This window comes from Ranitomeya imitator, chromosome 6, assembly GCF_032444005.1.
Source record: "Ranitomeya imitator isolate aRanImi1 chromosome 6, aRanImi1.pri, whole genome shotgun sequence".
Classification (NCBI taxonomy): Eukaryota; Metazoa; Chordata; class Amphibia; order Anura; family Dendrobatidae; genus Ranitomeya; species Ranitomeya imitator.
The window spans coordinates 390,856,312-390,870,466 of NC_091287.1; the positions used below are offsets into that span (position 1 = coordinate 390,856,312).

The window sequence follows — 14,155 nt, forward strand, 5'->3', positions numbered from 1 at the left end:
GTGGTGGCATGCAGAGCCCAACTCGCGAAAATTGTGTCACTGTCCAAATATTTCTGGCCCTAACTGTATGTATGTATATATATATATATATATATATATATATATATATATATATATATATATATATATATATATATATATATATATATATATATATATATACACACACACACACTACAGATGTCGGGAAGGTGTTAATAATCTCAATGAAGCCAAGGTGTGCAAGTTTGAGGATTTCTGCACATGACACTCATACTCCATACTGAATAAATCAAGATGGTTACAAGATTTAGTTTCCACTTTTTCACCATTTGCATATCATTGACATCTATCGATCCCGTGATTTTCATATCTCACAACTTTTTCTTCTTGGCGTTACACAATCAATGCTGAGGAGTGTGTATATACATACACAAAATTTTGCAAAGCGACACTGTCTACAACTGGCTTTGGAAACCCATGTACATAAAGCAAACTGTAGGATAATGTGTATAATTTTATTGTATTATGTTTTAAACATACACCTCAAACAATGCAACAGCATGTGCCAATCCGTTTCCCATGGAAGGAATCTATCACAGTGACAAATACATTTTAAAAATGTTAATGTCAATGCATTTCAGCAAAAATTCTTCTGAAAGCCAAAATGTATGAAAAAAATCACTGCAATATATATATATATAATCATGAAAAATAACTTACCCATTTTCTTAAACCAGTATGGCCATTTTCCTCCATGCTGACTTATATGAGAAATGATTTCTTTCTCGCCATCAAATGCTTCAAGAAACATGAAAAACAAAGTATTAGCAGCAATTAGCTAGAGATTTGTGTTAAATGATCCATTTTCCACATGTGATGGAAAAGATATTGATAGGCATATTCCTCAGATGAAGAGAAATCAGGCCAAAATAGTGTCCTTTCTGCATTTGTAAGCCTGGTATACCTGATTTTCTGTAAGAAGGGATGGAATAATAATAGGCATGTCAGTTTTTTTCAGTTTCTATCAGCAGGGGCAATTTTTAAATCCAACCTGAATTACTATGTTCTCAGCTAGTTAGATAACATATTTAAAACTTAACCTTTAATGTACTCTTTTAAAAAAAAATATTTTACAAGGTGCATAGTGAAAAAAGTTCTGGTGCAAAATATAGTGCAAATAAAACTCAATTGTACACACCATGTATACCAAGATAGGAGGGCAGTTGTTATGAATCTTAGAGTATGATTTTTCCATCCTTATATTCTATAGGTATTCAAATATAATGTACATTCCCCTTCTTTCTAGTGGGTGACCTGTACTTAAAGTTACTCGGACATTTATCACTTAAATGGGGTATTCATCATTGCCTCTCATACTCATGTGGCCATCATCCCCCTCATCAATATTTAACCCTGCTGTTCTGTTCGGTCTGGGGAGACCTATTTTGAACTTTAGTATTTTTTGGGGTGTTCAAGATGCGGTTCTGAAACTTGTGGTTGATTGACTTAAATGAGGATGGGTCGGTCGGCCACGGGTTTCAGAGCCGCATCTTGAACATTTTAAAGAATATTGAAGTTCAAAGTCGGTCATTTTTGACCAACAGAACAGCAGGGTTAAACAGACAGTCCAAGAAAAAAAACGGCAACATCTGTCTGGCTATACCAAAGGAGGTACTTTGTTGCCTACCACTCCTGGTAAACATTTAACCAACAGATATAACGTCTGTTATTTTATGCAATATATGGCGGTACAATATATAGCAGCAAGCTCAAAATTGAACAAGGAAAGAAAGTTTCAAATCCAATTCCTATAATATAGCATTTAGCCCAAAAACCACTTGAATCCATATATGCCTTCTATCTAGGGGATAAACTCATTGGTATATGTTCTATGTGTGGCTCTAATGGGGTTTCCTTTTAAATCAAAGCTTAATTTATACTCATTTACAGGACCGGGTATTCAATCGGTTCCTTTTCCGAGTTCTCAGGATCTCATCAATGGCTGTGAACCAGGTTTCCCTGCCATATGGTCCTTCTTATGTATAATGTCTCCCAATGCGTTTCATCATCTTTAGACTCATCAGGGTAGTTATGACATCTGTTCTGTAAAGTGTGAGCATTGCTATAGTATCGTTCGTTTACTTGCCTTATATATGCTTTGTGCAGTTCTTAAAACCACGTGTTTACAAAAGCCGGTAACGTCATTTCCGGCTATTGGTGCACCGCGCTCTCTCATTGCACGCTCACGTCACTTCCGGACATTGGAACGCAAGCGGCACATGCTGTACCGCTAGCGTCACTTCCGGTTATTGGTACGCAAACAGAGTATGAACAGCTTGCATCATATCCTGATTACAAGATCAGGTGATTTAGCAAACGCACATCGCATATTACAGTGAGTGTATGGCTCATCCTCAGATATTAAAACAGCATCCAGTATCTAGGAGCCTTTTGAATGAATGATTATCTATATCATTCATCAGAGATTTTACCCTTTTGCAGACATGTACAGGTTTTCTTAAGATCCATATTGTTTTTACACCTCCATGAATTAAGGCTTTTTTAGGATAATCTGGCATCATCACACAGAATTCAGTACACCCAAACTGTAGGGTGTACAGTCTATTGGCTGTATTTACATATGTTAAAATAGTCATTCTGTATATGTGGACCCAGAGAGCGGTCAATGAAAAAAAAATTTTGGGGGGATTTTTCAGGATATTTTTGATAAACATTTTTTATTGCTAATTGCACACCACATATGACACGACAGACCCCCTCCCAGGTGTATGTAGTGAGGAAAGACAGAAAAGGGTGCCACTGCGTTCTATCCTTATTCAATCCCTAACTATTAGGCATACTGCCTAACGCGGAGGTTGGCACCCTATATCCTGCACAATGGCGCCCCCACTCAACGGCAGCTATCCCTACTTTTGGAGTCCCTATTATGTGTCTAGGGCTATAAGAAGCAAGAACATTTAAATTATTCATTGAGGCCCTTTGGGCTCATGGTTTGTAATCGAAATATCCACATACTCTGCGTCTGTAGAACTCGTCTGTTCAGTCTCCTCCTCTTTGGGACTGAAATAATCAATCGATTCCCATAAACTTCACTCCTGAGATTTCAATTATGCACTTTGTTTATATGATTGGCTACCGGGGTGTCCCTCTTATTTATAGTGTCTCTGTGGTGTTCACCTACCCTTCTTCTTAGTTCCCGACTAGTTTTGCCTATGTATTCTAGGCCGCATTCACAGGTCATTTTATATACTACTCCTCTAGTCTTACAGTTGATGAACTGATGTATAAAATAGTTCTTCCCTGTCACGTTACTAGTGAACTCTTTTCTTTGACATATAGACTCGCAGTATTTACAGCTCCCACATTTATAGCAATCCTTTGATTGTCTAGCCAAGTAGAGTTGGTTAACTGGGGATAGGGGGTAAAATGGCTGTGAACTACCCTATCCTTGATGGAGTGCCAATCAAACGTGATCTGTGGTGGAACTGTTACAATATCTTTAAGGTCATTATCCATTTGGAGAATGGGCCAATGAAGTTGCATGATCTCTCTTAAATCTTTGGCTATATTGGTGCATTTAGTAATGAACCTAATCGTATTATCCTCTTCTCTTTTTATGGCCGGGGTAAGTAAATCCTTTCTATCCCTTGATAGGGCTGAAGTATAGGCCTCCTTTAAAACGTTATCCGGATAACAGCGCTCATAAAAGCGCGCTTTTAGATCATCTCTTGTATCATATACACCGTTGGATCAGAACAATTTCCCAGGATTCGAAGATATTGCCCTTTGGGGATGCCTCTCTTGAGGGGGGCCGGATGATTTGACTCCCACCTCTGGAGAGAATTGGATGCAGTTGGTTTTCTGCATGTGCCTGTCATTAATTGGCCATATTTCCCTCTCTCAATCAGGACATCTAGGAATGGTAATCTGGAGGCATTCATCTCAAAGGTGAAATGTAGGCCATGGTCATTATCATTCAAGCATGTAGCAAAAGTACCAAAACTAGCTTCATCTCCTCTCCAAATTAAGAACACGTCGTCTATACCACGTAGCCACAAAATTATGTTTTCTTCGGCTATATATGTGGGGTCACCAAAGATGACATTTTCTTCCCAGGAGCAAATTAGAATACGAAGGAGCACAGGGGCTCCCCATAGCTGTACCCCTGAGCAGGTGGAAGTATTTATTGTCAAAAAGAAAATAATTCTTGGTGAGGCAAAACTCCAGTGCCTAAATAATAAATTTGTTATGATCACTAAATTGGCGTCCTCATGATAGTAGTCCACAGCCATGATACCTTTTTCGTGGAAAACTGAAGAATATAGTGCTTCAACGTCAATTGAGCATAGCAGCATATCTGTATCCAAAACAATATTATCTAGTTTAAGAAGGAGGTCCATCGTGTCACGTGTGTATGAACTGAGAGAAGAAACGAATGGTCTAAGAATTCTATCGACATACAGACCCAAATTTGTGTGAGGCTGCCAATTCCCGATACGATGGGCCTCCCTTTCAAAGGGTTAATGCCCTTGTGGATTCTGGGTAGGCAATAAAATGTTGCTACTACCGGATACGCTGGTATAAGGAAATCTCTCTCATTAGTATCAATTACATTTTTTCTGAAGGCCCCCCCATCACTAAATCCTTTAATTCTCTATGGTAAATACCTGTGGGATTAGTTTCAAGTCTTTCATATCCCATATTCGTATGAAGAAGGGAGCAACAGAGTTTCTTATATTGTGTCACATCCATAACTACTATGTTACCCCCTTTATCTGAAGGTTTAATAGCCCTCTCATGACCTCTTTCCAGTTTACATAGGCTCTCCATCTCTGTTCTAGTCAAATTATGCATAGTCCTCTCTTTTTTTCGAGTTCCATTATCTCCCTGAATACCAGGTTAACAAAAACATCCACCGTGCCCAAGTCATTCATGACGGGTGGCATAAGTTTACTCTTATCCTTTAACCCCTTCAAGACCTTGCCCTTTCCGTTTTTGAGTTCTCGTTTTTCGCTCTTCTCCTTCGCAGAGCCATAACTTTTTTATTTTTCCGTCAATATGGCCATATGAGGGATTGTTTTTTTGCAGGACAAGTTGCACTTTTGAACCACATCATTGGTTTTAGCACGTCATGTACTAGAAAACGGGAAAAAAATTCCAAGTGCGGTGTAATTGCACAAACAGTGCAATCCCACACTTGCTTTTTGTTTGACTTTTTTGCTAAGTTCACTAAATGCTAAAACTGACCTGCAAAGTTGATTCTGCAGGTCATTACGAGTTCATAGACACTAAACATGTCTAGGTTACGTTTTATCTAAGTGGTAAAGAAAATTCCAAACTTTGCTAAAAAAAAAAAAAAATTACGCAATTTTCCAATACCCGTAGCGTCTATATTTTTCGTGATTTGGGGTCAGGTAAGGGCTTATTTTTTGCGTGCCGAGCTGACATTTTTAATGACACAAATTTGGTGCAGATATATTTTTTTGATCTCCCGTTATTGCATTTTAATGCAATGTCGCGGCGACCAAAAAAACGTAATTCTGGAGGTTCTAATTTTTTTCTCGCTATGCTGTTTAGCAATCAGGTTAATGTTTTTTTTTTTTTTTTATTGATAGATCCGGCGATTCTGAACGCAGTGATACCAAATATGTGTAGGTTTGATTTTTTTTTTTTATTGTTTTGAATGGGGCAAAAGGGGGGTGATTTAAACCTTTATATTTTTTTCATATTTTTTAAACTTTTTTTTTTTTTTTTTACTTTTGCCATGCTTCAATAATCTCCATTTGAGGCTAGAAGGTGGCACAGCCTGATCGGCTGTCTACATAGCAGCGACCATCAGATCGCTCCTATGTAGCTGAATTACAGACTTGCTATGAGCTCACAGCAAGCCGGCATCAAGGAGACCTCTGGTTGCTATGCAGACGCATCGCTGACCCCCGATCGTGTGACGGGGGTCGGCAATGCGCTCATTTCCGGCCTCATGGCCGGAAGCGCTGGTTAAATGCAGCTGTCAGCGTTTGACAGCGGCATTTAACTAGTTAATAGCGGCGGGTGAATTGCGATTCCACCCGTCGCTATTGCGGGCACATGTTCAAAACAGCTGACATGTCCCGGATTTGATGCGGGCTCACCGCCGCAGCACGCATCAAAGTGGGGGTACTGACCTCCCCAGTAATAGTACGGCGGAGGTCGGTAAGGGGTTAAATCTGTAAATGGTCCCTCAACCAATTCATTTGGGTCAAGGTCTCCCAAATGAAATAAGAATCTGACATCACTGAGAAGATCCTCATCGATGCCTAACTCAGTACAGCATTTCTTATTCTCGTTGATAAAGTGTTTTTTTCCACTTCAAACGGCAAGCAAAGAGGTTGAGATCTTTTATTGCCTCAAAGTTTAAAGATTGATGAGAGGGATGATGGCCTCATGAGGATGAGAGGCAATGATGAATACCCCATTTAAGTGATAAGAGTCCAAGTAACTAAGTACAGGTCACCCACTAGAAAGATGGGTAATGTACATTATATTTGAATACCTATAGAATATAAGGGTGGAAAAATCATACTCTAAGATTCATAACAACTATCAAGGGTATAGAGTAATACAGACAGCTGTGAGCATATATTATCAGGCTGGGAATGTCCATGGTTACTGGGCCCTTCCCAGCCTAATAATACAAGAGCACAGCCACCCCAGAAATGGTGTATCATATTAGATGTGCCAGTTCTTGCAATTCGACTTCACTCTTGCCCTGGCATCAGGATAATGGGGTCTGGGGATCATGTAGGTACAATGTAGTCAGCAAAAGGAAACCTGAAAACCGTTATTATAAAAAACTAGATTGTGGCCCGATTCTAACGCATCGGGTATTCTAGAATATGCATGTCCCCGTAGTATATGGACAATTATGATTCCAGAATTCGCGGCAGACTGTGCCTGTCGCTGATTGGTCGAGGCAACCTTTATGACATCATCGTCGCCATGGCAACCATTATGACATCTACGTCGATACTGTGCCCGTCGCTGAATCAGAAACGTGAGATGTCTACGTCCTTTATGACATCATCGTCGCTGTGCCCGTTGCTGATTGGTCGAGGCCTGGCGGCCTCGACCAATCAGAGACGCAGGATTTCTACGTCGATGCTGTGCCGGTCTCTGATTGGTCGAGGCCTGGCGGCCTCGACCAATCAGCGAGCCGGGATTTCCAGGACAGACAGACAGACAGACGGACGGAAAAACCCTTAGACAATTATTATAAAAAATGTATTATATCAAAAGCTCCCACGCAGGTGCGACGTAGTCCAGTGCGCCCCACAACATTCCCAGGAAGCATGTTGTAAACTGTCAGGAACTATTACATTTAGGCAATGTGCACACGTTAAGGATTTTCTGCAGAAATTTCCTGAACAAAACCGGACTTTTTCTGCCGGAATTCCGCATGCGTTTTTTGCGCGTTTTTGATGCTTTTTTAACGCGCTTTTGTTTATTTTTTCCAGAGCTTCCCAATGCATTAAATAGCGGGAAAAATGCAAAAATCCGTAAAATTAATGAACATAATGCATTTTTTTTTTTCACGAAAAAAAAAACGCATTGCGGTAAAAAAAATGCAGCATGTACACAAAAATTGCAGAATGCATTCTAAATGATGGGATGCATAATGTATGCGTTTATAGCGAAAAAAAAAGCAAAAAAATCTGCAACGTGTGCACACAGCCTTAAAGGGAATCTGTTACCACATTTGACCTATCTAAAGTATTAATATGGGCATGCAGGTTATAGACTGCTGAGAAAAGTCCTATCTGCATGCCTCATATCAGATACCTTGTTGTGGATAAATCATATTTTATCACTTTATATAAATGACCTCTACTATATTACAACAGTATTAGCCTGGTTTCACATTTGCGTTTTGTGACGCTGCGCTTGTACCGCATATAAACGCATGCATCATGTTTTCCTATATTTAACACTAAAAACGCATGCTTTTTTTTGTACGCGTTTGGCCGTGTTTGACGACGCATGCGTTTTTTCACTGCTTGCGTCTTGCCGCGGAAATGCAACATGTAGTAATTTCTAGAGGCGTCTATTTGCCGCAAGGAAACGCATGCGTTCAATTGCGTTACGATTGCGTCCAAAAAATACATTGCTGTCTATGTAAACGCATGCGTTTTTACGCACATGTGTTTGGTTGCGTTTTTGAATGCATGCGTTTCAATTGAGATAACCATGTTTAGACACTGATAAGCCACACCCTACCATCAAGGTGATAAAAGGGAGAGTGTGGACAGTTGCAGGTCACTTCTCACCAGACTCTGAAGAAGACGAGACACAGACAGGCCGCATCTTGGAGGACAAGTCCCTGAACAATGTGAGTATATCCTAGCCAATGCCTTTATTTTCTATTTTTTGACTCTACATGTCCTAATTTCTTCCATTTCTTTCTTTCTACATGCATCAGAATGTCTTCTTTGGAGTCTTCATCTGGTGAGGAGTTTCAGCCACGTCAGTCGGAAGTGGAGCAAGTCAGTGAGGTGAGTATTTGTCTTGTCAGCTTGGTAAGTATTCACTGTCACATCGACACATGTGACTATTTGATTTTTCTGATTTTTTAGAGCTCTTCTACTGAGGCACAGACAGGCCAGGAGCAGCAGAGTCAAGGTCCGGTGGGAAGACGGCAGCGGGTACGTATACAAGGCTGACTGTCCTCAGTGTAATATTCTTGAATCTTCCTTTCTTTCCACTCGTATTTCTTTAATTTTTTCTTCTGTAATCCTTTTGTATGTTGACTTTTCTATTCATGCCATTTCTCAGCATCTTTTGTCTTTCTTTTCCTTATGTAATTGAGCAAACTTTAATGACTTTCTTTAATTTTTAGGTTTCACAATGGGACAATGACCTGATCGACAATGACCTCCTAATCACCCTGGTCCAGGAGCGAGTCCCATTGTGGGACAGTCGGGATCCACTGCATTCGATCAACACCACGCTCCGGCGTTTATGAAATGAGGTGGCCCAAGCGATGTGGGATGGCTGGGACAACGTCCCGCCACGGGTCCGTAGTGCATTTGGTAAGTATTGCACTGCAGTGTGAAGCAGCAGAGACCTTGGCCATGCTCACTCGACTGTGTGTGATGAAAGAAACTCTCCGGAGTTTCTCTCATCACACACAGTTGTCTGAGCACGGCAAAAAGTCCATTTCCTGACCATAATGTTTTTTTTTTTTTTTTTAAACAGTGGACAAAGCAAAAACACGTTGGCGTTCGATGAAGGACCGCTTCAACAAGGACCTGCGTCAAGAGAGTCGTGTTGCCAGTGGTTCAGGAGCAAGGATCCGAACGTACAAGTACCATCGCGTTCTGGCATTTTTAAGACCGGTCCTTGCCCAGAGAACGTAAGTATTTATCACATTCTTTAGGTTGTATTGTATTGCCATAATCTTTATTTTTAAATTCCACAGGATTTTTCGTCTGGTAAATTTTTGAAAATAATTCTATTTTTCCTTTTTTCACAGCACGTACAGCACGACTGTCGGCCCAGGTTCTGGAGCGGTCCTTCATCCGACAGCCACGGACCCGACCTAGCCATCCAGCAGCGCAGCAGCAAGTAGGCCTTCCACACTAACTGGAGACCAGGGAGCTGGTCCATCAGGTCTTCCCCTTTCGCAGTCCTCTTCCACTGCCCCCTTTTTTTGGGGCTCATCCCGGCAGCGGGCTTCGGACAGGCCACGCATTAACGAGTTTTTGCACTTGAGCTCGGTTTTACACGAAGCAATCAAGGCTTTAGGTGACCGAATGCCCGTATCCAGGTGGTCACCAAAAGCCTTGATCAAGTTAAAGCCGACCTCCAGAGGCCAGCTCATCATTTTTTTTAACCAAATTGAGCAGGGCATGTCGGAACACCTTACTCGATCTCCAGCTCAGTGTCATGCAGGCCTGCAATGCTGCTTACGTGCAGGCTATGCAGCAGAGTCGGTATTTCCAGCAGACAGTGGCGGCATATCCAACTGTGCCTTCACTGTCACGATTAACCTCAATGCCGACTGCATACCACTGCACGGCCACCTCTATTCCTTCCACAGGCGGACTCCACTACAGCCCCAGCACAATGCCGAGTGCAGTTGGACATCCCACCGCAACCACCGTGACAACCGCTGCTCCTGCTTGGACCTCCTCCACTGACACCATGATGCAGCAGGACCCTGGCATGGCTTTCCGGACCGCCCCCACCACGATGCAGCAGGACCCTGGCATGGCTTTCCGGACCGCCCCCACCACGATGCAGCAGGACCCTGGCATGGCTTTCCGGACCGCCCCCACCACGATGCAGCAGGATCCTGGCATGGCTTTCCGGACCGCCCCCACCACGACGCAGCAGGACCCTGGCATGACTTTCTGGACCGCCCCCATCACAACGCAGCAGGACCCTGGCATGGCTTTCCGGACCGCCCCCACCACGATGCAGCAGGACCCTGGCATGGCTTTATGTACCGCCCCCAACACGATGCAGCAGGACCCTGGCATGGCTTTCCGGACCGCCCCCACCACGATGCAGCAGGACCCTGGCATGGCTTTCCGGACCGCCCCCACCACGACGCAGCAGGACCCTGGCATGGCTTTCCGGACCGCCCCCACCACGATGCAGCAGGACCCTGGCATGGCTTTATGTACCGCCCCCAACACGATGCAGCAGGACCCTGGCATGGCCGTCCGCTCGACAAGCACTATGGACTGTGAGACAGTGCAGCTGGACCCTGACAGGTCACCCGCCACGGCATATGAGCCCACCAAGACGTCCCCCAACCACACAAACCCCCCCAAAAAAACAGAAAAAAAAAAAACAGAGGACTCTTAGCATTCCTCCCCCTTCACCTACCAATGTGTCTGTAATGTCAGTTTTGTCTCACCCTTCCAGTGCGTCTCAAGCCTCTCGTGTCAAGCCCCATCCCCGAACTTCCAGACCCTTCTAGTTTCATTGCCCCTTCTCCTGCCACCTCAGCGTCGTCCACGGTTAGCCAGGCCTCAGTTCTTCACACCCCCCGTTTACATCACTCTACCCCAAGCCGGCGCAGTAAAAAATAATTTTTTGACTTTGTTAACAAAATAAAAAAAGTTTGATTTGCCATAATTATGTTTGGTTTATTGTGTCTATCGCCGCCGGCAACACACACCGTGCGCCAATAAACGTCGCCACACACTTACTTTTTGGGCCACATCATATCTCCAGTAGTTAAAAATAAAAGACTGCAGCTTTGTGTGTCTTTAGTATACAGATATGAGGTGGGCAAAAAAAATATTTCATGTATCTCCATAATCTCTTTTTGTCTATGCCTAGTGTGGCAGTCTGAAGAGAAAATGGTGGAAATACAGTGCAGTCCTCTACTGAACAGGTCAGGTGTCAAAAAACTCAGTTATGACACCTGACCTGTTGAGTAGAGAACTGCCTTGTATAACCAACATTTTCTCTTCTTTGTACATAATCTATTACACAAATTGAGGGGACACTGGTGGTCACACGCTACATATCTATGCTCACCTGCACAGGTGTCAGAAATAGTGAATTCATGAGCCTGTATATGTTTATCATGAATTTATTATTTCTGACACCTGACTTGATGAGTATAGATAGCGTGACAGTGATTGTCTCTTCAGTTTGTGTCCAATGGATACAGGAGAAGACAATCATGACGCAATGACGTCAACAAGCTTACCAATAAAGCAGCATGGCTGCCATTACTAGCAGTATGTGGCCAGTGTTTTATATCAGTATTTGTAAACCAAAACAAGGAGTGGAACAATTCGAGGTAAATTATGATATTAACATAATAACTAGCACCTCTGCCTTTATCACCCACTCCTGGTTTTGGATTACAAAAACTGATATTAAATACAGATCAAGTACTGCCAGTTTTAGGACAACCTTGGTTTGGAGAGGAAAAAGGTAGGAGACATGGTCAACACAACAAAAACTAAAGTTTATTAATGAGAAATGTTATTATCATTGTAGAAAATTACTGGTACAGATATAATTACAACAGGACATTTACACAACATTGTCCTGCCATGAAACAAGCCCAATATCTGAATCAAAAAAGACAGCAAATTGGACCCGCATGTGACCAACGGCTGCAGTTGACCGCAGCGCGTGATGCTGGAAATCGGGCAGTGGGTGTGCAACTGGTTCATCCAGTTCAATGTTGGGTCGCTCCTTAGTCATTATGTAATTGTGGAGAACCACACAGGCTTTGACCACCTCGTCGACTGTTTCCACTTTTAGATTTATGGCTGATGCAAGAATACGCCATTTAGCGACCAGAATGCCAAAGGTACACTCTACTGTTCTTCGGTCCCTGGTCAGTCTGTAGTTAAAGATCCTTCTAGTGTGGTTCGAGTCCCGACTGGAATAGGGCTTCAGTAGGTTTTCACACATCTGGAAGGCCTCATCCCCAACCATAACAAATGGCAGCGGTGGACCTTGAGTGTTGGGGAGAGGCTGTGGCGGGGGGAAATTGAAATTTTTGCCATACACACGCCGGCCCATATCCGAGTTCTTGAAAGTCTGGGAATCGTTGCCACGGCCAAAAGCTCCAATGTCCACGGTGATGAAGCGACAGTCCGCATCAGCCATTGCCATGAGCACAACAGAAAAATATTTCTTATAGTTAAAAAACTCCGATCCTGTTCTGGCAGGTTTGATAATGCGGATGTGCTTTCCATCCACCGCTCCTAAACAGTTGGGGAAATTACACACACTCCAGAATTTTTCTGCTATTTCAAGCCACATGTCCGCGGTGGGTACGGGTATAAACTCATCCCGGAGTACATTCCACAAAGCCCGACAGATGTCCACAACTATTCCGGACAGGGTGGATATTCCAAGTCGGTACTGGAAGTGGAGGGATGATAAACTCTCTCCTGTGGCCAGAAATCTGGAACAAAAACACACACAAAAAAAACATTACAATCTATTCTTTTTATGGTGAGGTTACGAAAAAAAAAAAAAAAAAAAAAGGAAAACACAAAAAATACATGTCAGAAAAACCTAAATTTGGACTGTCATTGGTTTAGATTTTGAACATACCTTAATGTAACCAGCAGACGTTCCTCGGGTGGAATCGCTCTACGGAGCTGGGTGTCCTGTCGCCGTATGGCTCCTTGGACACGAGAAAGCAAATCCCAAAACGAGTCTTGCGACATTCGCGTGTACTCCTGGAATTTCTCCGGGTTGGCATTAAGCTCGGCATACAGCATGTGATAGGCTCCACGGCTCTCACGTAGTTCAATAATGGGGTGCCTCCAAAAACACCTACGTTGTCTCCTTCTCCATCTTTCGCGATTTCTGTCTTGCTCCCAAGCAAAAGCACAGGCAAGAAACAGCTTGAAGCTGAAATCCAGGTTGAAATAAAAGCTCTCCATGCGAAGATCCATCATGACACAGGATACAGTAGCAAACTGTTAAAATTTCAGTAGCCCTAGGGTCTATATATAGAGATCCCATCATATACGCCCTCTCTAGTCTCATTGGCGGTGTCTGGTTATCTTGATTTTTCTCTTGTGAAATTTCTCTTCTTGCGCACCAAAAACGCAAACGCAGGGAAAAAACGCGTACAAACGCGGCTTTTTTTAGCCGCATGCGTTAAGGCACGCGTCTAAAAAACGCAGCGTTTGTACGCGTTTACATGCGTTTTTTCCACCACTTGCGGATGCGTTTAAAACGCTGCAGATTTAAACGCAAATGTGAAACCAGCCTTACACCCCTAAAAATAGTCAAAAAATGGAGTTCCATACATTATAGTAAAATCAACAGAAAAACACTTTATTGTGCATGAAAAAAATACAAAGTAATTCAAAATTATATAAATAGAATGCAACAAGGAAAAAAGACCCAAGTAAGGCTTCTTTCACACTAGCGTCGGAATCTCCCCGTCGCAATGCGTCGGGGAGAGATTCCGACGCTAGCGTTTGCTGCATTGCACAATGGGTGCAGCGGATGCATTTTTCCGGCGCATCCGCTGCCCCATTGTAAGGTGCAGGGAGGTGGGGGCGGAGTTCCGGCCGCGCATGTGCGGTCGGAAAAAGCGGTCCGTCAGGAGAAAAAACGTTACATGTAGCGTTTTTTCTCCCGACGGTCCGCAAAAGCACGACGCATCTGTCACTCG

The 14,155-nt window shown here is 42.9% G+C and overlaps 1 protein-coding gene across 1 annotated transcript in view; it reads right to left on the reverse strand.

Annotated features, from left to right (window-relative positions):
- SMCHD1 (structural maintenance of chromosomes flexible hinge domain containing 1) overlaps positions 1 to 14,155 on the reverse strand; it is a 457,067-nt gene that overhangs the window by 237,187 nt on the left and 205,725 nt on the right. Inside the window, exon 18 of the mRNA XM_069731150.1 lies at positions 703 to 780. Within this exon, the coding sequence (XP_069587251.1) occupies positions 703 to 780 (78 nt within the window). The remainder of the gene's footprint in view (positions 1 to 702; positions 781 to 14,155) is intronic.